We start from the raw sequence: 26,347 nt of genomic DNA, 5'->3' as shown, positions 1-26,347 counted from the left end.
AAAGGGTAAACAATGAAGAGACTGGGCAGCAAAATGACAGATGAAATTCAGTGTTGATAAGGGCAAAGTAATGTACATTAGAAAACATAATCCCAACTATACATACAAAATGATGGGGTCTAAATTAAGCTGTTACCACTCAATAAAAATATCTTGGTGTCACCATGGATAGTTCTCTGAAAACATCTGCTCAATGTGCAGTGTCAGTCAAGACAAGAACCAATGGGCTTAAATTGCAGCAAGGGAGGTTTAGGTGGGACATTAGGAAAAATTTCCTAATTGTCAGGGTGGCTAAGCACTGGAATAAATTGCCTAGGGAGGTTGTGGAATCTCCACCATTGGAGATTTTTAAGAGCATGTTAGACAAACACCTGTGAGGGATGGTCTAGATGATACTTAGTCCTGCCATGAGTTCAGGGGACTGGACTAGATGACCTTCCAGTCAGCTGAACCTTCATCTGCACCCGGCAAACACTGGGCAAAGCTGAAGGATGCTGCAGCCAAGAAGTTGTTTGCAGCTCCCCAACTAGTGACAATTTCTGTACCAGCCCTGGCTCCAGCACAGAGGCTGCTATAAACTGCCAGGATGTGAAGGCCTCACAGGGCAGCTCTCAAGTCTCTTTTTGCACCAAAAATGGGTCAAATATTTGGTTTATTGTATTTGTTACTTATTGCATGCTGATACAATGCTTGGTACCTTATGGAACAGGGGAGAAAGTTTTTGTTTCCTGCTTTGAGGAGTTCACCATCTGAGAGTCCAGTGCTTCATCCATTTCTACCAAACATGTAGTTTATGATGTGATGAAATCCTATTGAAGCTAGAGCAGCCACTCGCGGTAGCGCGCACTGCACCTGGCAAATAAGTATTTGTAGTACCAGGTCTTAATTAGACATAGTACAGCCTAAATATAATTGTATATAAACCATTGGAAATTGAAGAAAAAAACCAGTCTGTGATTTTTGTTGTTTATTTTCTAATACTCCATGCGCTCATGACTTGGTGGGTTGTCATTGAAAGGCCAGATAAGAAGTGTTTGAGATAATTGTGTTCCTAAATGCAGATCTAAAGTCTTATGCTAATGTATTTGTAAAAACAAAGTGGTAATAGTAAAGCAGTCCCCTAGGGTGTGCTGGATTAGTATAATACTTCATTGTGCTTTGCTTTCCTAGTCACTACCTGCACCACTGCAAAAGTAGTAGTACATGATGGTGATATTATTAACTGCATCATGCATATTATTGATTTATTTTTTGTTCTGCATCATTATCCTTTCACCAATGAGTTCATTGCATTATTTTCATATACTTAGTCAAGCACCAAATTATGAAGCAAGGACTGGCTCCCATAATAGTCCCTTATGGTACATTACATAAGCGATTGTTGCTGCTACCTATTATTTGTTGCTTCCAGCCAATGAGGTTTCTGCATTAATGGAATGCGCACAGAACAATTATGAAATAGGTAAGACTTGGGCAGTTTAAATTTAGCCCTTGAAATTACTTTGCTTCTTTTTGGCCACCTGCTGGCAGCTCAGATGCCAGCCAACAAATAAATTGTGCCTTTGTTGCAATCAGCATATAGACTCAATCAGCTGTAATGAGGTCAGATTACCGAATGACTCTTTGCTACCTTAATAATTAAATTGAATCCACACTTCTACTGCCCTCTCTTTCCCTGACAGCTGCAAGAAATGTGGCAAGGAACAACAGTAGCAATGGAAGTACCGTAAACACCAGCACCTCCCATGTACTCATCTGACTAATGAAAGCCATGCTTTTGTCTGTGTTGTGGTAGAAACACTGAGCCACTGTAGAGCATGCTAACACAAGTACTTGGACAATACTTTATAATAAGTGGCTTAACAATCCATTAAGCAAGGAAGCAAAGAAAGGACACAACTTTAGACATTTCACTCGGCGTGTAAGAAATCAATATATCGAAGTGGACACCGTTTCTGTGTTGCATATTTGGGTTCTTCCCTTTGACCCTGCTGGAAATTGCATGGAGCATAAGTGTGATAGCACTCTCTGTACGGACTCTGGTTCTGTGGGGGTGTTCCATTGCATTGCAGAATTTAAAAATGTCCACTTATTGTAAAAGGCTCCTGCTGTAGGACTTATGGTAGAAAATGCAAGATTTCTCTTTTTATTGCTTATGGCCCATAACATGTCAAGCTTCTCACTGGCTTCACTGATGTAACCAGTAAAATAAGTAGAATCATTTCAGGGAGATTTGTTGTCTTATTACATTATAAGCTTTATGTCATAAACAAAAAATTAAATAGTAAATCTTAGGAGAGGAGGTGGAAGGAGAAATATGACTCTGAAAGGGACTGGATAATACAGCATATAAGTGTATAAATAAATAATAATATTTATTGTTAAATGCTTAAAAACACTTGGCCAAATGGTTTTGCTTGTAATAGTCTTTTGCAGCTTCAGGTGAGAGCCCATATGTATTTTCAATGTCAAAGTACCTTCTAGTATTGATGGTTTCCTTCGATGACTTCAGGGAATAGGTTTTAAAGAAGCATCAGGAAGAATGCTTCCCTTTTCAGCCAACAGCTCATTTTACCCTTTTTGTTTGCATGCTTGTTTGTTAGTTTTCCCTCAAAAGTAACTGTAAGTTTTCTGTCACAGGCACATAGTTGTCTGTGGTCACATAACACTTGAAAGTGTGTCCAACTTCCTGAAGGACTTCCTGCACAAGGACAGAGATGATGTGAACGTGGAAATCGTCTTTCTGCATAAGTGAGTAATCTTTCCAACCAAAACCTTTCTTGCTGATCAAACAGGTCTGAATGTGTCCTAAAGACTCCTTGGAGTCGGTGTTGTTTTGAGGGTAGAGCAGGGGATGATGAGACTGTTAGGGTCAAACTTATGCGGTGAAGTTAGACCAGAGATATATTTGACCCGTTGGGTGAAATCCTGTCCCCTTTGAAATTAATGGCCAATTAATGAATGTCAATTTGTGATGCTTTCACTAGCTTTTTATAAGTCTAAAGTCGGGATTTAAGGAGTCTGACTCCTATTGAATTTCAGTGGGATTTAGGTGCCTGACTCTCATAAACTCTTTTTGACATTACCGGTCAAAATCTCTTTGAGCCTTGCTTTTCCCCTGTGTGAAATGTTAACATACTTACCTAACGTACAGCACAAACCAAACATGTATATAGGTGTGAACTACTATCTCTCCAGTTTATCATGATGACACAAAGGCCAAGATTGCATTATGAAGCCACATATTGCTGTTACAGTTTAAAAAGCCTTATTTCATCTTCCAATGAAGCTTTTTTAAGTGTGTAGTATCAATTCATGAATACTTCCCAGTCTTGCTGTCAGATGCTATTCTTCATTGATTGCACATTATCTGGTAGTTCATTGCAATATATTTTGTTAGATTACTGAGGCCTAAAAATCAGTTTCTAAATATTTGTATCCATTATTAATCTAAATCAGTGTCTTTCCTAGGGCAGGCTCAATATCTTTCTATAAGAAAGTCTCAAGAACCTCCAGGCAGTTGCACCAAAAATTTTCATTTCTTTTCTGCTCAATGGGCCCAAATTCTGCCATCAGGTGCACAAAAGATCTCACATTGACTTAATTTGGAACCATATGCATCAAAGGGTGATATTTGACCCTAACTGATTTTAGTTAAGCCGGCATTCGTCTGGTATACAATTGCTAGATTGTTCAATAGGTGTTTGTGTTGTGCTGCATCCTACAGCAAGTGGAAACAAGTCAGCACGGAAGAAAAAAGGAACAGATTGGCCCTGCCTTGTTAGTTAAAACTTGACACTTTAAAAAAATAAAATAAAACAAAGCTTCCTACCATTCTCAAAATAATGCTTCTGCAGAAGAGGAGGTCTGACCAAGTATATTTTATACATGCAGTTAATAAATTAAGGAAGCAAATGCTGTACAAAGAATGAGAAGCCTTGATCTAATAGGAGGTACAAGAGAAATAGTTTAAATAAATTTCAAATAAATTAAATAATTAGGGAATGATAATTAATGAAGGATAATGAATTAAATACATATATCTGAATTTTTGAAAAAATAAATACCATGACAGATCAGATCATCCCTGGTTATCCTGATTTGAACAGCGTATTTGCCAACATTGAAAAACTAATGGAATGTTGAGAAATAAATCTTGTTTTCCTATTGGTTACCACAATTGTTCCCACCTACTAGCATACTTAATAGTACTTGAAGCCACTGGACTTTAGACTCGTGCTCCTTATATTAAAGAAAAACTCAATAGTTTGTCACTAGGTTAATAGATCAGTATATTTTAAAGAGTGCATGACACTCAGAAATAAGAAATAATATTCAACACATATTAATAAATACTGCAGAAGTTTTCTTTGGCCCTGGATAGTAGTTCTAAGTGTAGTTTATGGAGATTAATTTCTATCATGCAGTCTATGGGGAAAAACATGTTAGGAATGCCCATTCATAGGTATGTGTATTATCTATCTTCATCTCCAACTTTTATCTCACAACTGTCTAACAGTTGCAAGCTAAATTACAGTAAAACTGTGTTTTCTGATTCTAACGACATATTTCAAATATGTGCTGAAACTTACCCAAAGATGTGCATAACTGGCTGCTTTTCCAAACACAAACATCATGAAAGAGATTCTGCTGCATTTAATCTTCTCTTCAGGAGATTACAAACTTGCAGAAGCTGAATATATTTTACCAGTTTTATGTAAATTAACAGAAATAGCCCATTCCAATGACTTTGTTAAAAGATTGTTGGATTCTAAAATTTTGAAAAATGACTGGCATTATCCTGTAACAAGAAGTGCTCCATGGTACACTGATGTTTTCCACCACCCTTTTAGCTGCTCATAGAATCTGAACAGTTTGGAGAAGTCCAAGATGCACTCTGAATTGTAAAAATGAATGAGATGATGAGCACTGAATGATACAATCCATGTAGATCTATGAAATTGGGGCAGTCACCCCCAGGTATTGGGGCTCTCTGGTTTTACTGTATTAGACTATGACTGCTAGCAAAACAGCAGTACTACAAAAACAAAATGCTGTTGCACAGACATAGTGATGCTGCAAGCAGATAGAAACAGCAAATTGCTTTAAATTATTTAAAAATATATGTTATCTGGTAACATTAGTGATCGTGTTCAAGTCATTTCCTGTCAGTTAACGACTGACTGGGCCACAACTTCTCCAGCCAGTCATTAGTTGCCTGGGAATGCCCTTCCCATCAGCAATTTTGCTTAAAGGTAGTTGCTGTTTGTCACTAGCATCCCATTACACATAATTCAACATCAAATTGGCATGTCTTAGGGAGAGGCTATTAGAAATAGCTATTTGCTTGAGAGAAATATGGTGTTAACTGTCTTTTCCTATCAGGAGCAGCATGCATTTCTAAGTGCCATGAGCTGTTTTTGAATGAGTGATATTAATGTATTTAACAGCAAGCAATGCACTTTCCTTCCTGTCAAACATAATGATTAAAAGGTTAAGAATCATTTGTGATAATTGGATAAAGGAAGTTGAAAATGCATAGAGTTGCTACCTGGCTGATTTTATAATATTGCCATTCAGTTGGAGTAATGGATACAGTTGATATCCCCTGGTAACTGCTCATGTTTTATTAGGGTAGTGGAACTTAATTTCCAAAGGGAATCTGGAGGTTCCAGCACAAAAAAAAGGTGTAACAAACTTGCATGCACAATTGCATATACACTTTCAACAATAGTTTATAGAACTCTGGTAACTGCCCATGCACAGGATGGGTGGCTAAGCAGTTACTACTCATTTGAGCATGCATTTGCAATAAAAGCACACACAACTGCAAGTAAACATTTTTTTAAATTTTTTTGACGCTGTTTACCTGGCAAGTAAATGCTTGCTTTGTTACTAAGAGAGCTAGGTAGATGTGGGCCACATTTTTATAATGGATTACTTTTCATTTGACTACCTGCTTATGTGAAAATGACCGCTGGTCAAAAATGACACGACAAACTTATAATGAATGCACTTAGTAACAGTTAATACAATCTAGAGCAGTGGTTCCCAAACTTTAACAACCTGTGAACCCCTTTCACTAAAATGTCAGGTCTTGCGAACCCCCTCCTAAAAATGAACATTTCTAGGGATTTTCTCCTTTACCTGAGTATAAATTATAAAAGCAGTGATCTTGGAAATATAAAATTTGCTTTTATGACATGCTTATTATACACTATTTATTATTAAGTGTCCCTGGCCTCCGTTTACCAGAAGCTGGGAATGAGCAACAGGGGATGGATCACTTGATGATTACCTGTTCTGTTCATTCCCTCTGGAGCACCTGGCACTGGCCACTGTCGGAAGACAGGACACTGGGCTAGATGGACCCTTGGTCTGACCCAGTAGGGCCATTCTTATGTTCGTATTTATCATTACAGTATTTTTATTACATTATGAAAATGGCAACACTCTTTTGAGATCTCACTTTCATAGCGTGTATCACTTTGAATAAACCCATTAGAAGACAAGGCTCCTATGTTTCATCAAGGAATATCAGATGTGAAACAGCATGAAGGTATTTAAGAAGCCAACTCAAAGAGTTCCTCCTACACAAGCATTCAGGTCTTGAGCAGTCCAGGCAAACAACGCATGTTACAACAAAGTTTAAACTTGTTCGTCATAATAATTTTAAAACCAATACTAGCTGCCTATTTAGTTTTAAAAACAGCAAAAAATATCCACCTCCCTTTCCGTTTCTTATTAGGAGTCCTGAAGTTTAAATCTCCTCAGTGTGATAGATATGTTTGCTTTGATCTGCTTAGCTCTTGGAAGTCCAGGGGCTCCGGGCTGCTGACCCCGTGCTGCCCGGGGTCCCTAGGGACAGCTCTGTCTGCTATTAGGGAATTTTTTCCCGAGAACCCTCTGTAATATTTTGCGAACCCCCAGGGGTTCACGAACCCCAGTTTGGGAACCACTGATCTAGAGGTATTATCAGGTCCTCTTGGTGGCTGTTAACCTACTGTATGAATTATACAGTCTGACTGTATGACTGGAATTACATCAAAGTGCAGGTAGATAACTGTGTGGTCTGGTCTGAGTGAGCAGCCCATACACTAGGCAGATTTTCCTTTCACTCAAATAATAAGCTGCTGCTTTTGCATCCTTTGGTCTTCAATTCACGTGCTGACAGGGACAAATTCCTAATGAAGCTGAGGAGATTTTAGGGCTCAGTATTGCTCTTGTATGTATGAATTGATGTTACTAAGAGCACATCTTTGATGGACAATTTTGTTCCTATTTTCTAGGTTTGTTTGTGTTTCTTAATTAACCTGGTAGCAGTAGAGTTAATAAATAATGCTAGCTGCCAATATGGACCTTTTCTGTGCTGTTATTTATGATTCCTAGATCAAAGCTGTGCCAAGCAGTACGGATACTGCATCTATGTCAATGAGACAGAATAGTTACACATCAAAGAGTGTAAAGCACCTCACTGTGTTTGAATTGATGGGAGTTGCTGTCACGGTTCCATGAGTAGCTGCACCTCTGTCCCCTTTTCTGGTCTCTCTCAGTGCACTCCCTTCAAAGGCCTCATGCCTTTGTCTGTCCTTGGTGGAGTTCTCCAATTCTTCCTCTCTTAGACGGTCCCTGATCTACATTACCCTGCATGCCAACTGTGATTACTCAGCAGGCTTGACCAGGTTAGGCATCTGTGAGTCTTCCCTTTGGGAGCTTCTGACCAGTGGTTAATACAGGCCACTGGACAGCTTTCTCAAACCAAAGTATTATTTACTCTTAAAAGCAGGAGCAAAGCACAAGATAAGAGAAAACAGCTAACCCTGTAACCCTGACAGCTGCAACATTCAGGGAAGCTGGTCTTACCTCCATTTGGTAGGCCACATTCACATGTAAGTGAAAGGAATGGAGCTTTGCTAATAGTAGGTGAGGCCCACTGTTTTCACCCCACAAGAAAAATATCAATGGAATTTCAAACAGTTTAAAAATGAATACAAGAGCGGGACAGAAACGTTGTGCAAATTGATTTCTTGTTTGTTTTCCCCCCCAATGCAGTATCTCCCCTAACCTTGAGCTGGAAGCTCTTTTTAAACGACACTTCACTCAGGTGGAATTTTATCAGGGTTCAGTTCTCAATCCGCATGACCTGGCAAGAGTAAAGGTAATGATTCTGTTGATTCTTTATTTCTGCTATCTGTCTTCTCTTAAATAACCAGTTTCTAGCTCCGATCCAACGTCCACTGAAGTTAATGAGGATGTTTTAGTCGACTTTAATAGGAGAGGTCCTATGGTTGTTAATATTAATGTTTAACATTTTAGAACTTGATGTTATAAACATTATTGGCACGCTTGCATAGGGACAATTAGAAAACATTTTTTCACCATTTTTCTATTGTCAGGTGTCCTGAAAAAGTAAATACAATTTGAGATATTTGCTAACCTATAATAAGATGGCTGTATTGGTTAAAGTACCATACTCCATGCTAAATAATTCTATCCTCTTAAAGCAAACCCTGAAGCTCAGAAGAGTAAAAGATACCAAACTTATATGCAGCATTATCCCATTTCGTGTCTTTCTAATGGGACGTGAACAAGCTTCTTAAATCATAAAGATCTTTGCCTAATGTTAAGCTGTTCTAGTGAGCAGAAATTAGGATTTTTGCCTGTTCTGGCTACAAAAGCTGTTCAGTCCATTTTTACACAACATACACTGAGCTGAGCTCTAATCATCAGCATAAAATGATGTCCTTGTAATGGCTATAAAATTCAGTCTTGTTATCTTCTCTCTTCCATCCCCTGCTTTACTGTGTGGGATTTGCCCAAATGTACTGAAAAAAAGTCATTTTGTTATATTTTAAATCTGCTGCTTTATGCTAACTAGACTAAGATTGATGATTGTAAGTTTTGCAAGTAGATTAACTTGGCCCCTAAAATCAGTTATCTATTATTACACCTTTACCCCGATATAACACTGTCCTCGGGAGCCAAAAAATCTTACTGCGTTATAGGTGAAACTGCTTTATATTGAACTTGCTTTGATCCACCAGAGTGCGCAGCCCCGCCCCCCCCCCCCCCAGGGCGCTGCTTTACCGCGTTATATCTAAATTCGTGTTATATCGGGTCGCGTTATACCGGGGTAGAGATGTATTTTTATTATGTTATTGCCCAAGGACCCAAACAGCAGCTCTGGCCCTGTTGTAATAGTCACTGTACAAACAACAGAAAGACAGTTCCTGTCCCTATGGGTTTAGGAGCCTGACCTGCAACATAGAGTTTTAAAACTTTGGCATTTAACCTGTTGGTGCTTCATTTTTGGTATCTCTGAAATAACATTAGTAATCGGTAGTAGTAATAACTAAAGTACTTACCTACAATGAGCACTGTAATGTTTAATATTTGGAAATTGTTTTGAGAAGTTAAAGTGATCAGCTCCATGTAAGTATTGGCACTGATATCATAAAGAGTCAGAATCTACATTTATACTCAGCAAAAGCTATAAACTGTTGTTCTTGCTCCTGGAGGAGGAAGCTGATTTCTTAGCAGCTGGTGGCTGTGAGAAGAAGTTGGAAACAAAGGTTTCTATTTATGTTTGCTTTATTTTTTCGGTGTCTCAGATAGAGTCAGCAGATGCATGCCTAATCCTTGCCAATAAATACTGCGCTGACCCAGATGCTGAAGATGCCTCCAATATTATGAGGTAACCTGAAGAGTTTTTGAATATGGTTGTCATTCTCGTTTCTGACTAGCAAATTGCTGGTGTCTAGGTGGACCATACCCACATCTGTTACAGTTGAAAACTTCTCACAGAATTGCTTCCAGAGACAGGGAATTAAACTGGCGGAGTGCACAGGATTGCCTCAATAGTGTGGAGATGGAAGAAGTATAAGATGGAAGGGCTGGCTTGGGTATAGTGTGTCCATGAGGGTGAAATGACGAAAGGAGGAAGTGCTAGCCCAGGTAACCAGCATAGGTCAGCTACAGATCTTTTTGCAGCCAGTACAACTTATGTGGCCTCACAAATTTTAATCTGGAGAATGAGGATAAAACGGATGCCCACATTAAAACTGCCTTTGTGTGCCCTGTACTTTCTACACGTTGTCAGCATCATAGGGACCTTAGTGTCCCAAACACATTATCCTGTGCATTGGGATCAAACATATTTTAGTTCAGAATCCAATATACAGATTGTCTCTTCCTACTTGCAGTCTTTCCTTCAACAAATATCTTTATTGGTGTCCTTGCAAGGCAAGTCCAATTTTTCTTGGTATGAGTTCCTGTGCATTCCTCTCTGATCAATAAGGGGAACGATAGCATACAGGATTTGGTTTCACATGGTGGGGCTTTTTTGTTAGGGTTTTTTTTGAGGGGGGGGTGTTGAGGGAGCGCCTTCAGGATTCCAGTTTTATGGAGCAGGTAGTTGTGTTCATTGCTGTATTCTAAAAAGAATCCTTATATTCAGTGGGGTTCTGAAGTTCCCCTCTTTTTTTTTCTTTGTTTGTCCCATCTTTTAGAAGAATGGAGCTGAAAGACCATATTAATGGTGTTGGCTCTCCCAGGCAGCAGAGGTAGAATGCCCTGTACCTCTATGCCAAAAGGGGGAGGGATAGCTCAGTGATTTGAGCATTGGCCTGCTAAACCCAGGGCTGTACGTTCAATCCTTGAGGGGGCCATTTAGGGATCTGGGGCAAAAATCTGTCTGGGGATTGGTCCTGCTTTGAGCAGCCGGTTGGATTAGATGATCTCCTGAGGTCCCTTCCAGCCCTGATATTCTATAATTCTATGGGTATAAACAGTATTTACATAGGAGGGTCACTGGTTACTGTTCTCCAGCCCCATTAACAAATATCACCGGCTTTTCTAAAACCTAAGGAAAAAAGATGCCATTGTTAGTCTCATATAGTAGGGGTGAAGTAAGGAAATGACAAAAGTAAGTTTAAAATAAGGTTGAGTCCTCCATTATTTGTATTTTGCTCATGCAGCCTTAGTTTTAAGGAGACCAGTCTGCCCTTTTTAAAATTAAAATGTAAAAGCTCAATTAAAAATTAGCTTATACAATGAATTGTCCAGTGTTATAAACCACTTTTTTTGGCCTGTCAGATGCTTTCATTCTATGAGTTGAAGGTAGATACAGGAATACAATTAAAAAAAAAAAACTTTACTGGAAAAAGCCCAGTATGCCTAGAGTGTGGGATGCCTGTGGAAGGAGCAGGGTTTAAGTATGCTCATTTCATTTTCCAAAACAACATTTGGGATGTGTTGGAAAAAACCCTAGTTTGATTTTAATTGCAATACATAGATTAAAGAGTATTCCAGATGCAGATTAGTGTGTTCTTAAATGGATTCAATATGTTTTAATGTAATAAAATGTAAAAGTGTTATTGGGAATAAAATTATCTTATGTGATTTCACAATAAATGAATTTGATTCAATAAAACTGAATTAATTAAACAGTGGGAAATGGGACATTAATAGGGGGAGGGGAGCATCAGACTCTTCTCTTTCCTCTTCAATTCTCCTCCCTACAAAAAGAGATTCAAACAACTTTATTGGACAACTTTATTCTCTAATATTGGGAATAAGTCAGCAATGCAAGTTTTCCCCTTATGCTTGCAATGCAACTTCTGGCAGCACACTATTGTAATAAGCTGTTGCTCTCAGAAGGTATGTGTACTCTGCACACTAAACCTGGGCTCTGACTCAGGTTGGAGCCCAAGTCCCCCTTTCACACACACAGATCAGTCTGACTTGAGTCAGCAAACATTGAGGACCCAGGTTCTTAGAACCCTGATGGAGGGGTAGATTAGAGCCCAAGTCCAGCTGTGGAATGGGTCCAAGCCCTGTCATTTTGCAGTGTGGAAGCTGGTCAAGCCACAGGTCTGAGTCAGAAGGTCTATGTACTGCCGTGTGTAGTGCAGTGTTAGCATGGCTGTGAGACCCAGGTCCAGAAATTGTAAACCCAGGTTTACAGTACAGTTTGGATGCTCAAACAGAGGCTCAGAAACACCAGGCCCACAAGACTGGGTCTATAGGAAAAATGGTAGGATATCCAAGATGTCCACCAGTTAAAATGTTAATTTTTTCTTTCTTTCTTCTTTTTTTAAAGAGTAATTTCCATAAAGAATTACCATCCGAAGATAAGAATTATCACTCAGATGCTGCAGTATCATAACAAGGTAATGAGAAGACCAAGGGGTCTCGCTCTTCAGAGCTACCGCAGTCTCCCACCCCCACTTATTTTAGCTGCCTAAATGGAAAGCATTTTTCTTTCTCAGTAGGAACATGTGAATACGAGCTGTCATGGAATCCACTAAAGAGTTAATTCTGTTGTATTTACATATTCCAGGGACCTTATCAGAACCCTAGGATGTTTGTTACCCTGGGGTGCTGAGTTTCCACAGCTCCCATCAATTTCAGTTGGGCTTGTAAGCACACATCTCCTGTGAAATAAGGCCCAACTTGATTCACTAAACCATGTATGATGCTTGTATTACCTATACAGATGAGAGAGTGTATGGGATTACTGTAGAACAGTGGTTTTCAACCTGCAGTCGGTGGAACCCTGGGATCTGCAGACTATGTCTAAGATTTCCAAAGGGGTTCGCACCTTCATTTCACCTTGAATGGTCTCATGAAATATATGTTAACTTCTATGCTAAACAATCTGTTCTATGTTGTACTTATTTGTGACATTGATTAAGTTTCCCAGACCTGAAGAAGAGCTCTGTGTGGCTCAAAAGCTTGTCTCTCTCACCAGCAGAAGTTAATACAGTAAAAGATATTACATCACCCACCTTGTCTCTTTATAACCATAGCTAAAGAAGTTTACGCCTGCTCAGGATCCACCTGGTTTTACACAGCGTGATTTTTACTCCCTGGGTTGTCCCATGCACATACATGAGTGGAGGACAGCTAACATACAGAATTTGGTCCACCTTCTTTTGTGGAACAGAATCATGCTATTTCTGTATTTTAAACACCCTCAACGAGAAACATGTTGTATTAAAAACATATTTTCTCTTTATATTTCTAATGAAAATTAATGAGGAAATGAAGAAAAAATGATGAATGGTGATAATCAGATTATCAGGAGGAGGAAAGCATGGAGGACTCTGTTTGTGTTCATGTGCATGCATACGTGTGTGAGAGATAGAAGGATGAAAGTGTCCACTAGAGTTTTGCATTTCACAAAAACCTCTAGAATGTTCTAAAAAAATTTGAGTTTCTTTAAATTACTTTGAGTTTGGCAAAACATGTTTTTCTCGCGATTTTTCCAAGGAAAATTTGATATGAAATCAATTATATATGGAAGTACTCATATAGGTACCTGGCTGATCGTTTTTGTCCACTATTTCACTGTGCACTAGTCCCATAATCAAAAGCCTGAGAAAAGAGACTCCTTACACCAGGCTCTGTGCTTATTTGATTCTGGGGGTGGGAGAAACCAGAAAAGTACAGGTTATATCATACTGTTCGAGGGCTGGGCTAGATTTAAAAACCTGTGGTTGATTTCTGGGGTTTGTGTGTTTCTTATTTGTTAGGGAGTAGCTGAGATTGCTTTAAGAGGGTGTATACACAGACCTGGGTGCAATGAAACTTCATAGCACTATGTAACAACTTCAGCTTTGTTGATGGGCCTTACAAAGCCTCCCATCCAGTTGACAGAAGGTCACCATAATATAAGATCTTGAGGGATGCTGGGAGATTTTAAACTGAAAGGTGTGAAAGTGGAGAAGTTCCTGATACAAAAACTCTAATGGAAATATTTTGGTTTGGAAGAATATTGATTTAAACCCCCAGTCAGGGCTGGCTCCAGGCACCAGCCGAGCAAGCTCGTGCTTGGGGTGGCAGATTCTACAGGGCGGCATTCCACCCAATCCTAGGGAGGCACAGCCGCTTTTTTTTGGTTTGTTTTTTGTTTTGTTCGCCGATCCAGCCACCCTGTAGGGGGCAGCGGCGCGGAGGAGGGGAGCACCCTGCTGGGAGCGGGCTGTGCGCTCCATCTGCCCCAGCCAGTGCCCAGGTCTGTAGCAAGCCCGGCAGGGCAGCCCGGTTCCTTCCCTCCCCGCCGAGTGGAGCGGTGCGGAGCCCTCCTGGCAGGCGATGTGGCGGTCAGGGCCGCGTGGCGAGCGCCCCGCTGAAGCCCTGGCCGCCCCCCTTCTCTCTCTCTCCCCTCTCCCCCCCCGGCTAGCCAGGGCACGTCTGCAGTGCAGGGAGTCCCCCTGGCTCTGGCCGCCCCTCAGGTTTTTTATTTTTTCCTGCTTTGACGCTCTGGCCGCGCTGCAGGTTCCCCCCACCCTGCTTTGTCGCTCTGGCCGCGCGGCAGGTTTCCTCCCCACCATCCCCCCTTTGCCGCTCTGGCCACGCCGCAGGTTTCCTCCCCACCATCCCCCCTTTGCCGCTCTGGCTGCGCCGCAGGTTTTTTTTTGCTTGGGGCAGCAAAATAGCCAGAGCCAGCCCTGCCCCTAGTCCAGTGATGCTCAGACTGAGGCTTGGAAGCTGCAAGTGGCTCTTTAATGTGTCTCCCGTGGCTTTTTGCAGCACGTGATATTAAAACACTATGTGATTTTACTGTGTTATTAACCAATTGTAGAATACTTGGTCAGTCATTTTCCTGTGAGAATAATTTATGAAACAATTAATTCACACTACTGTAGCTCTTTTTGGTAATGTTGATCACTGACGTCTGAGTATCACTGCCCTAATTATATTTTTACCTTCTACAGGAAAAGGAAGTCCAGCACTAAAGGAAAAGATTAGCTATCGCTTGCTTGGCTATTTCCCGTGTTAGCAGAATGCAGGGAAAGTATTTGGGGTCCTTTACCTGTGTTTCTTCCTTTAGGCCCATCTGCTAAATATCCCAAGCTGGAATTGGAAAGAAGGGGATGACGCAATCTGTCTTGCTGAGCTCAAGCTGGGTTTCATAGCCCAGAGCTGCCTGGCACCGGGCCTCTCGACAATGCTAGCCAACCTCTTCTCTATGAGGTCATTCATAAAGGTAATGTCTTGTCTCATTAGAGTGTGTTAGCCTGGGATTCAATTTGGCACGGGGTTGAGTAGAGAGCACAGCTTAAACTCAAACCAGATAGGGACACATTAACCAGTTTAGTGAAACACACACATACATACACACACAAATTCTGTTATAAATTGGGCAGTGGGCCAGGTTCTTAAAAAATTATGTTTTTATTTTTATTTGGCACATCTATGGCCATTAAATGATGGTTCAAAGCACAATCCATTTCAATCCCTTTTTTAGATAAACCACATGTTTATCTATCAGGAAAGCCTCTGCTGTTAAAACAAAAATATGATTTATATGCATTCCATATGGCAATAAAGCGCCTAGAGAAAAAGAATGATCATTTTGCTCTTTTACATAAAGTGGCTAGTGGACCTCTCACTGTGAGAATAAATATGGACCATGTGTTTGTACTTAAGACGAAACCTCCTACAACATAATTCCTTTATTTATTTCTCCTCAGTCAAAGAGCCCCTTAGGGCTTTATTTGCAAAAACTTGTAGTGCTGTTGTTCCCACCCTTTTGGGGCAACAGTACCATCTCACTAGACACTAGACTAAGACCTCACCTGAGTTAGGCCATGTCTACACTAACACTTTTGTTGATAAAACTTTTGTCGGTCAGGGTGTGAAAAAACACACTCCTGCATGACATAAGTTTCTCCGACAAAAGCTCCAGTGTGGACAGCACTATGTTGGTGGGAGACACTCTCCTGCTGACATAGCTACTGCTGCTTATTGGGGGTGGTTTAATTATGCCGGCGGGAGAGCTCTCTCCCATCGGCATAGAGCGGCTACACAGGAGACCTTACAGTGGTGCAGCTGCAGTGAGGTCTGTAATGTAGACATAGCCTTAGTCAGTGTTCCTTTCCTCTTATTCTGTTTTCAGGCATTCTTGCTAGACATAGAAGTTGGCCAGTTTCCAATCCTGTATTTGTGATCAGGGGCCAGGACACGATGGAATGTGAGGTGGGCCATGGCTCCTGAAGTCCATCATGAAAGTGGGCAGGGGTTTCCTGGAGTACCAGGTGGGAAAGCCAGTTTGGGTGCAAGTTCCAGTGGTTGGGAGCCTTCGGTGCAGTGCCATCTGATATTTATTCTCTTGGCATGAGATAGAAGCTGGGGTTTCTGAGGCTGCTGTGAGAAACTTTTTTTGAAGCCCCCAGAAAGTCATCATAGATCCTCAGGGGCTGCAGACTCTAGCCATCTTAGGTAAGTATATGTGGTCAGAAGAATTCAGCTTTTCAATATGGAAGCCAAATTATATGAAAGCAAGCTTGGCCTCCTCACTTTGACATGTGCAGTTAGACCCTTTGCTTCTTTTATCAAACCATGAACTTTAACTCCTTTGTCTTCACAAGCTCAGTTTTGCTGAACTCTCTCTAGTTCATTGGCATGCTGCAGCTCTGAAGTTAACCACTCCCCTTCTTTTATCCCCAAAAGAAAGTGTAGCAAACACAAAGCAGGTGGTTGTCTCTTCCTTTAATTATATTCTTTAGGACTGCTGTTCACTCGAGGGTCACTGTGTTGTCCCTTGTTCTGCTGCTAATATTTGTAACCAGAATCTGGCACACTCAAGGGTGTTGAGCTTTCTCTGCACCCACACTGGCATATACCAGCTTCCTTGTGGCACCTTTCTAGGGATGGGCCCTTCTGTGCCCTTGCTTTTGACCCCTCGTGTAGGCCAGCACCTCTGTTCAGTTTCTGCATTCCTCAGGGTCGAAGGTGAGTCAGCCTCTCTCAGGAAGGGCATGTGTGTATCCTCAGTAACCACTACCCCAATGCGGGTTACTTTAAATTTAAACAGATTTCACTGAGAAAATTGGGGACAGCATCAACAAGTAAAAATCATGGCTTGGGAGGAAACTGTACCACCTAGATCTTGTAGTTACAATCTTTCAGTTAAACAGGATTAAAAATTGTGCATCTTGACATTAATTTGTCCCTCTTGCCATCAGCATATGTCTCTTTCAAGGCTCAGTGGGACACCAGCAACCTGTTCTGCCAGTCTCTTGTCCCTTTTCAAGTCACCCATTCTGTATTTCCTTCATTTCATAATGTATTTCTTCCATTCGTACACTCCTTTTCAGCAATGTAATGAGATGGGGCTGACTGATCAACACTGGGTTACCCTTTATGATTTCCACTACAACCTACAGGCCTGATTCTGCAAGGCTCTGAGGACTTTCACTGAGGGTTTACAGCATTCTGAACTTTCATTGGAGTCAGATGGAGTCTTGCTGATTCTGACCAGGTGTTTCTAGTTGTATAGTATAATCATGGGAAGATTGCCTAATTTGGTTTATACCAAGGCAGCAATGTTGCTGATTCTTATTGTACCTGGCACTTAGATACTATTGTGCTGTGCATAGTACAATGAGTGGATAGATCATAATTTCTGTTATTCTGTTTCTGGAAGGCCAACGGGCAAAGAGAACATTTCTGTGCCCTTATCAGCAGGCTATTAAGATACTGCATCAGCAGTGTTTTAGTATTAAAACAAAAATATATAGTTTTATCATTGTTTTGAGAGAAAACAGTTAATATTGGTTAACATCAATTTCTGCCATCACGACTCAAGAACAATGGATTATTTATGTGGGTAACTGGGTGTAGATATTATCAGGGAGTTCAGATTTCTGAGTTTGTTAATATCTGGGGCAAAACAAACACATGAGAATTGATGCATGTTAACTAAAATCAAAATCCCCACTCTGTCAATGCCAAGATGATGTTGACTGTTTTTAATTGAAATAACGTTCTCCCCCAACACAAACAAATTTGTTTGATCTCAGTAACCATTAATTGATGGAAATTGTGAACCAATACAACACTCAGAGCCTTTCTAACTGCAAGTGGACTGTGCTGATATGGATTGTCAGGAAGGGCTATATAGGAAAGGAAGAAATACATTCATAAGTTGCTAACTGGGAGTCCCTTTCCTTCCATTGCAAAGTAGCACTCTTTCTAGAACATTTAATTTAAGAACTGTCAGACCTTTACAAATTCTTTAGGCAAACATTATTAGTGGAGTTTGTACATATACTAGAACATTGCCAAAAAATCTTACTGAAACTTCTGTATTAAAAAAAAAAAAAGTTTGAGGTGTGTTCCCCATTCTTCCTAACATGATTAGAAAGTTATTTAATGTGTTGTAAATGTTTGGTCAGTCACAGACAAATGAACTTCATTGGTGGTGATCCCACACACATTTAACTTGTTATACCTTAGTCTGCAGCAAAATAATTTGTGTAAACTGTCTGCCCAGCATTAAAGATAAAACAATTTATAAACCTCAAAATGTTATATTTAAATCTAATATTTTCCTTTTGGTTTTATAACTGTAATCTCATATGGAATATTTTAGTTTGCTCTTGGCACTAAATTGAACCAAGGGAAAATCAATTCAAAAATGTTGCATAATCTGCAGTTGTAACAGAAATAGTTCTGTAAATACTTAAAAGGAAGAAGGAAAAAATGCACAATAAAAAGATTTAAGAGAAAACAAATCAAAACCATACAGTAAGGTACATTTTAATAGGCCCATTCTTTATCTTATGTTGAAAATTCTCTGGGTTATGTAAAAAAATGAAATGATATGCCTGTTTATTTTATACATGATCTCAGCACTAGATTGAAATATTGCTCTATAGAGCAATAAGAGCAATTACTGTTTATGGTTTGGATTAACAAACATTTGTTTACCATTGTAAAAATATTTATAAAAGTAAGTAAATAAAGCGTGGGATTAGGAAGGGCCAAATTTTGCCCTTGGATACAAGCATGCAACCTCATTGAAGTCACTGTGCTACATGATTCATTTGTTTTACAGAGTAGAATTTGGCTGCTGATCTCAATAGGAGTCTGTAAATTATGAACCATCTTTGTACCTCCCTGATGCTTGAGTCACTGGGCATCATTTTGGTCATGAGGAACAATTTAGAACAGCTAGCATTGGTGATGCCCAGCCATGCCTCCCAGCCTAGTCAGGGCTCAGCTGGGTGTGGTAGAGATGGCATAACCAGCTCTATGCCACCCAGGCACGTACCTGCTCCAGAGGAAACCCCAAGCTGGCTTTCAGGTTACTGTTTGCCCCCAGAGCAGCACAAAGCAGTCTTGGCGTGGGGGTGAGGATCTGGCCCTAAAACTTCATTCATCACCAGGAGATCATCAGTCAACACCACCAGGGCAGTCTCAATTACTATACCCAGGCATAAACCCAAGCTGAGTGGGGCTGAGGAGATGATGCTGGAGTAATTTCATCAGAAATTTCTTGGCAAAATTTGAGACAGGTCGACAGACTCTTGTCATCTTTAGGGTGTGATGCAAGATTCCTTTGTTTTGGAGAGTCTTCTGTTGAGTTGAGGAATGTTGCAGGCCATGTGTGGTGGAAAATAAACCATTTAGATCGGATTCATCTAAAGGATGTGGCTTCAGTTTGTGTGCATGGGGACATCTGTTCCTCTTTCTTGAACTGAAGTACATCAAAATGTATATAATGTATCCAGATACTGTAGGGAGGGGACCTTAGAAATATGTACAAAATTTTAGCAAAAACCAGCTTGAGTAGCAACATTTTATTTGCTGTGCGACCCTCAGGATGAGGGAATGATGAACAAAACTCATGGTAGTTAACTTTTGTATGCTATGCCTAATATTTCCAGTACAGTACTTAGGGAAAAAATAAACTAAGGTATTTCCCTAAGTGCCATATATGTGTGTTCTGACATGCCTAAATCAGTTCAGGATCTATTCATTGAGACAGGCCTTTGAAAATTGGTGTGAGAGTCAACTATGAATATACTACATTGAAACTGCCCTCAGATGGGAGTAAGAGCCACACATGCTCTTTGGTCATGTTGTCCTCTCCTAAAGTATATAGTTACTAAGCCAGTTAATCATTTGAATACATTACCACCAATTTACATTAACAAGTGTATTTTTGTTCGATGTGTTACCTCCTCTCCTCCCCACCCCGCAACCTGGCTACTGCCCTCCCTGCATTGTAAATTTTTTGGTTAAGACTAAAATAAATTCTATGGGACTATTCTCCTCTTAGTTGCATGGGGGCAAGTCTCACTACTGCCAGTAACTGAGGGGAGATCTGGTTATCATAGTATTTCAGTAGTTGTTTGGTGTAGTATAAGATTCCACATAAGCACGTACAGATAATTTCTGTATACCATGAAAAATGCACATACATTTAATCCTGTCCAATGTTAGAGCTAACCTTGATTTACACATTTGATGTTAGATACAACACACCTAGGTTTCATTTTTACATCTTGTTCTGTAAAAAAAATCCAGCATTTACATCTGATTCTAGAAAAAAGATCCCGTTAGTAGGAATATTTGGCTCTCACTATGGAATTTATATTGCTATTGATGTTTGTTAGCTCTGATTAACACAGACAAATGCAATTGAGTAAAAAGTAGTGGTTATTGTATAATACTTAGTACTAGGCAGTTTACTTCCAGGATTCTAAATATGATGAGTTTCAGTCTCAGCTACAAATATGTGAACTATTTTCGCCAAACAATGTATTAGTCAGTTTTTGCCCTTTTTCCTGATGATGAACAAACAGCATTATATCTATGCTTAATATATAATAAATCTATAATCACACAGCCAGCTCTGTTAGATTGAAGGAAATTTTGTGGGATGTTCAAACATGTTGCCCTGCCTTTTTAGTACTTACCAATATGGGGTAAAGATAGAGGTGAATTGATTAACTGGTGCTCTTGAGGAGGAAAGTGACTTACGGTAGAGAACAAATTGATTGGAGCTTGAGAAACTTGACTGGAGCGTCCAGGCAGTTCTAGAACATAATCTCACTAGGAGGTAAAGGCCTGATTCTGAGAGACATTGGGCACCTCTTAGATCCAGGCCATGCATTTATTTTAGAAAAAATTGCACATAGTAAAAACATTCCCGGTTGTTTTTACTAGTCATCTAGTTTGTAAACACAGGTTCTATCTTTTGGGTACCTATTTGGATCATAGGAGGTTCATGCATCTCAGCAGAATCCCACACATTTGGTCATTTATATTGAACAAATACATTAGGCCAAAGGGACCAAACTTGCTAATTCTAATAGCACAAAATATAAATATTTAAAAGTTATTTTGAAGCTACAATAATCTGAATCAATCATATTTATTTTCCATGTTTAATATAGTTAAAATGTTTAGCAACTTGGTATATCATTTTTTTCCCCTTGTGAAGTAGGGTTGATTGTCAATATGTGTTCAGGACAAATGTATGACAAAGGATGAGAGACATCTTTTCCTCTTCAAAATGGTTGAATTGATTCTCAGCAGTGTTAGTGAGGTGTGTTCTTTTCTGCATCATGGTGGACTGAGCTGACATTATAGCTGGCCCTGTAGCTATAAAAGAATTTCAGATTGGTGCTTCCTTAATCTTTATGAGAGGCTTATTTTTTGATTAAATGCAAAATACAACACAATATCCCAAATCAAACCAACTCCATCCTCAGTCTCTTCCCTGCTGTTGGTTCCTATTCCTTGACAGCACTGAAGATATTAGATAGGATCATTAAGTTCAGGTATACTTGATCTTTTTGATGTAACTATTTATTTCATTACATTGAGAAGTAAGTGCTATGAACAAGATAGATCAGTTGAAACTGCAGAGCTGCTGATAATTACACTCCACAATGTGGGGCTGGGTGGCTTTTTTAACAATATTAATGGTCATACTTGTGATACTTGCATCATTTTTTCATCCCACTGTCACTATTTATCACTGGTAAGTGACAGCACTATGTAAATATGTTTGATGATATCAAGATTGTATCTATATATGGATAGAGAAGAAGGTAGAAACATTGCCATTTATTTTAAAAAATGATTCAGAGGAAAATTAAATTTCTTCTCTTGGGGCATACTATGTCACTTTCCAGCTATTCTTCAGATGGGCTATTGAATCGATGGATAAGTGTATTACTATTATCCAGGAAACCAGAGTCGTAATGTAATAGAGGAGAGGAAAGATGGGCTTGTAGTTAAGGCACTTAATTAGAACTCGGGAGATCTGGGTTCAAATCTCGATTATACAACCGTCTTCCTCTGTAACTGTAGGAAAGTCACATAATCTCTTCTCTTCTCAGTTCCCCATCTGTAAAATGATGGTATTTCCTTTTTATCACCTTTTACTTATTTTTTTCTATTTAGATTGTAATCTCTTTGGGGCAGAGACTGCTTCTTATGTATGTACCTACAAAGCACAGCACAGTGGGGCATCAATCTCAGTTGGGGCATGTAGGCACTACCATAGTGCAAATAATAAAGAAGAAAATGTGCATCACCGAATCTGCAGTTTGGACACTGTTTGGGGGGAGTTATAGATGATTCCTTGTTGGTTCAAATTAGTTAACGACTGTTTTATCAGAAACAGTTAATTGTGTGCACCCTCTTTGTGTCTCTAGGATTTTTGTAGTATCTGTCTGAAGTGTGTTATACTTACTTAGCTGCAATGATAAAAATGACAGGGTGACCTCTGAATGCTTTTCCTGAGCTCATTTGGGGAAGGCTCTTTCAAGCCGTGATACTCTCATTCTCCATAGGAACAGGGCAATGCAGTGCATTCTGTCATCATCCCCAGATCTGACAGTGTATAGATGAGTGAAGGAGGAAGTACACATTCAAAAAGGGAAAAGGAATGATGAAACCCCTCCTTGACACCCTTAAGTAACTATTACTGTTGCTTTTAATACCATCGTTAGCCCTGGTTAGAAATGGAAAGATTGAGCATTTGTAGCTTCAGCACAACAAAAACACATTCTTTCCCAACTGATACTTTTTTCTTTTGGCTGTAAATTACTCTTTTACATACATTGCATTGTCACAAGTGCCAGTAGATTATCTTTAAAAGGTAATAAGCCAGACTTCTCCTAATTTATCCATCTCTTGAGGTCTCCTTCAGGTTGCATCTGTAGTTAATGCTAATGAGCCATCCTTTTTGGTTGCACCACGTTGGCCTTACTTGCATGATTAGGTGCCCAATAAACACTGGACATGCTATGGAAGAGAATACTATGTCATCACTATGGGGTAAAAGCGATTCTCTGCTGCTAGACATTGTGGAAGTGTACAACTCCCATTGACTTCCAAGGAGCATTTGCACCCACAGATCTTTGAGGCTGGGCCTTTAACTGTGCCTAGAGGACTCAGGTCAGGATAGCTTTTAGCATGTGACTAGCCAAATCAATCTGCAGCATTCAAGGGGTTAAACAGTTGTTTTTGTGTGTGATTGGAAAGGAAGAAATTAGACCATTCAAGCTTTTGTCCATTGAATGTGCCAAGTTTTTTCTCATTTTGTATCTCAGAGCAGCTAGCAACTTGTTGGGGGAAAAGGTTCTGTTTAATTCTTAGGCTATCAGATTCTTGAGTAATGAGTAAATATGCTTGTGTGGTCTCTTGAGTTTCTCCAACAAAAAAGTAAAACATAAAATTAAAAGACAGCTTGATTTCCTTCTCTCCCTCTGGCCCCCCACTTCCTAACTAATCTTTCTTTCTGAACACTTAAGAAAGGCCAAATTAGCTCATCTGAAAATGCATGCAAGAACAAACTACATCTGTTTGGCTCAATCTAAAACCAGGCAGTTAATGACAATAGCAACTAATTCCATCAATTAACAAATGTCCCCTAAATCAAATACCCACTTTTCTCCCCCTAGGGCAACACAGTGAATAGGGGTGACATGAATGGGGTTCTAGTTAGAAATGACTCTAAAAATACGTTGAGCTAGATTACACAATCAGCATAAAGCTCTTGTTATGGAAGAGTGGGAAGCTGCCTCCCTCCTGGAGAAGCAGCAGAATGGATTTTGCCTTAGGATACCATCTCTTCTGAGCCTGATCAGTGTGCACTGGGGATGTACATTCAGCACTGGCAGTCAAGATAACTAGTCTTACTTGAGGACTGGTCAAAGAGGAGATTGGGGCCATAATACATACTCTCCTCTATTCTTTCCTAGCTCAATGTTGGGTCATTTGTTTCCTGAAGGTGCAAAAAGCAAACAGGTCCTACTCACAAGGACCACTATTGTGATCAGCCCTTGAATGAGCCATGCAAGGGAGGAGAAGCTTCTTGTATCTCTCTCAAGTGTCAATCCCAGTCTGGCCCAGAGAACTGAATAGAAAATGCTGTCCCTGCTATAAAATTCTAGAGTGTGATTTTAAAATTGCGACAAAAGATTGTCATTCCTAATCCAATCTATACACTGAATCCTCTCTCTGAAAGGAGGCAGGAAGGCTGGATAGGATGCACTAAGCTGGTTTTACAGAATTCAGAGTCTCTGAAGAGACAAAAGCCCACAATATACAAGAGGTGACTTTAAGAAAGTATTGACTTTTTATTCAAAGTAACTGTATTAGTTAAAAACAATGAGGAGTCCGGTGGCACCTTAAAGACTAACAGATTTATTTGCGCATAAGCTTTCATGGTAAAAAAACCCACTTCTTCAGATGCATCTGAATCTCACCTGGTAAGCTGATCAGGAATATAGGATACACAAGAATTATAAGTAAATATTCCATTGCAGGTTTCTAACTAATACAAGTATCAGAGGGGTAGCCGTGTTAGACTGTATTCACAAAAACAGCGAGGAGTCCAGTGGCACCTTAAAGACAATCGATTTATTTGGGCATAAGCTTTCATGGGTAAAAAACCCCAAAAGTTGACTCAAAGGAAAGTTTAGAGCCCGTAAATCACACCTACTTTTGCAGTCGTAAACATGAGATATTTCTTCCTAACCCTCAGTCAGTAATCATCTCATGCTCTGAAGCTTGAGTCCTTGTAGGTGTGTGCATGTGTTTTTGCAGTGCATTTCTTATTCATTTAAAAACAAACAAAAAGGGCCCAACCCCTAGATTGAGGGGGAGGGGAGGAAAGTGTTCATAGTTCACCAAAAAAGATATGGTCAAGGTCTGAAATTGGCCCATGATGCAGAAAATAAATGAACAAATTAAGGGGAATAGCATTTGAGAGAAAGTGATAGACACAAGAAGGAAAGAGAATAAATAATGGGATCTAACACGATCTGCTTTGCTCTGAAATGCTCACTGCAACTGTAATATGTACCCCTTGTGCTCTGCTTTTTAGTTTAGAGCATCATAGGAATTCTCCTGCATTTCCCTTGCTTTTAACATGGGGTGATGATAACTTTTGTAGTACTCAGCTACTGAAGCAAATTACCCAATCTCCACAAAGAACTAAGTTTTTGCCCGATGTGCATCACCCATTCTGTCATCAATAGAGAACATCAGAGAGACTCTCTCTGAGAGTTTTTATCAAGGACACAAAGTATTATCTAAATTCCAAACGTCTCAAACTGTCAACACTCCACACAGATAACTATGAACAGGAGATAAAACCTGGGACTCAGTCTTTCATATGAGAATAAAGTATCAATTTGGCTTTTTGGACTCCCAAATACTTAATAGTGAGAGATTTGTGCCTTCTGCTGGAATGCATTGTTTGGCAAACAAGCAAGGTTTATTGCTGAAACCATTTGCTCTGAAATGAATTCTCTTCTCATTGGCTCAACTTTAGTAGTCTACCTAGTATAGAGATAGAAGATATAATTATCCAAAATCTGCTGGTAGGTTATTGGTTTCAATAACAAGATGCTATCTTTATAACAGGAAGGCTGCACCTGAAAGATTTTAATTTATCTGTTTTAAAATTTTAAAATCAAAGCTCTTTCCATCACTGGGAATGCACTAATACTTATAGTTAGGCTAAATTCAGTGTATTTATTTGATTACAGAAGTAATTACTATAGTCTGCTTTCACACAGTGAGATGCTGATTGTCTGCAGGATATGGGGAAATCACCATGGTTAGTACATTAGTAGTTATAAACACTTGATTCACTCTCATCACCTAGTGAGTGTGTATTTCACACTAACCATTGTTCAAGACCCAACTTTGTCAAAACTTTGGAGTCAACAATATTACATTCTGATTCCAATGACTCAGTACCCCTGTCTGTCAGTGCAAACCCCCTGCTCTGGTCCCTCGGGGAGGGAAGGATACATGGCTATTCTTCTTTCTCTCAGCTCAAAATGGTAACCAGAACCATAAAGAGAGGAAGCAATGGATAGAGGGACACAGATAGAAAAGGCAAAATGCAATGTTCCTTTGACTTTCCCCAGGCTGAGCAGATCAAGGAAAAGAGCCATTTTTATAGTTTGAAAACCTAAAAAAGGTTGCCATAAAAAAAGCCCGTTTTGATTTTGAAGGCATGGTCACCTTACTTCTATAATACGTCACACCTGGGGCATATTGGCATGATGCTTTGGGGAAA

The 26,347-nt window shown here is 39.8% G+C and overlaps 1 protein-coding gene across 6 annotated transcripts in view; it reads left to right on the top strand.

The window, feature by feature from the left end:
- Positions 1–26,347, top strand: part of KCNMA1 (potassium calcium-activated channel subfamily M alpha 1) — an 879,212-nt gene that overhangs the window by 670,669 nt on the left and 182,196 nt on the right. For all 6 annotated transcript variants that reach the window (XM_054034181.1, XM_054034180.1, XM_054034184.1 and 3 more), the window contains exons 10-14: positions 2,641–2,751; positions 8,053–8,158; positions 9,612–9,694; positions 12,101–12,170; positions 14,837–14,992. In XM_054034181.1, the coding sequence (XP_053890156.1) occupies positions 2,641–2,751; positions 8,053–8,158; positions 9,612–9,694; positions 12,101–12,170; positions 14,837–14,992 (526 nt within the window). The remainder of the gene's footprint in view (positions 1–2,640; positions 2,752–8,052; positions 8,159–9,611; positions 9,695–12,100; positions 12,171–14,836; positions 14,993–26,347) is intronic.

Source organism: Malaclemys terrapin, chromosome 7, assembly GCF_027887155.1.
Source record: "Malaclemys terrapin pileata isolate rMalTer1 chromosome 7, rMalTer1.hap1, whole genome shotgun sequence".
In the NCBI taxonomy this organism is placed as follows: Eukaryota; Metazoa; Chordata; order Testudines; family Emydidae; genus Malaclemys; species Malaclemys terrapin.
This window is presented reverse-complemented; position numbering and strand designations above follow the sequence as displayed.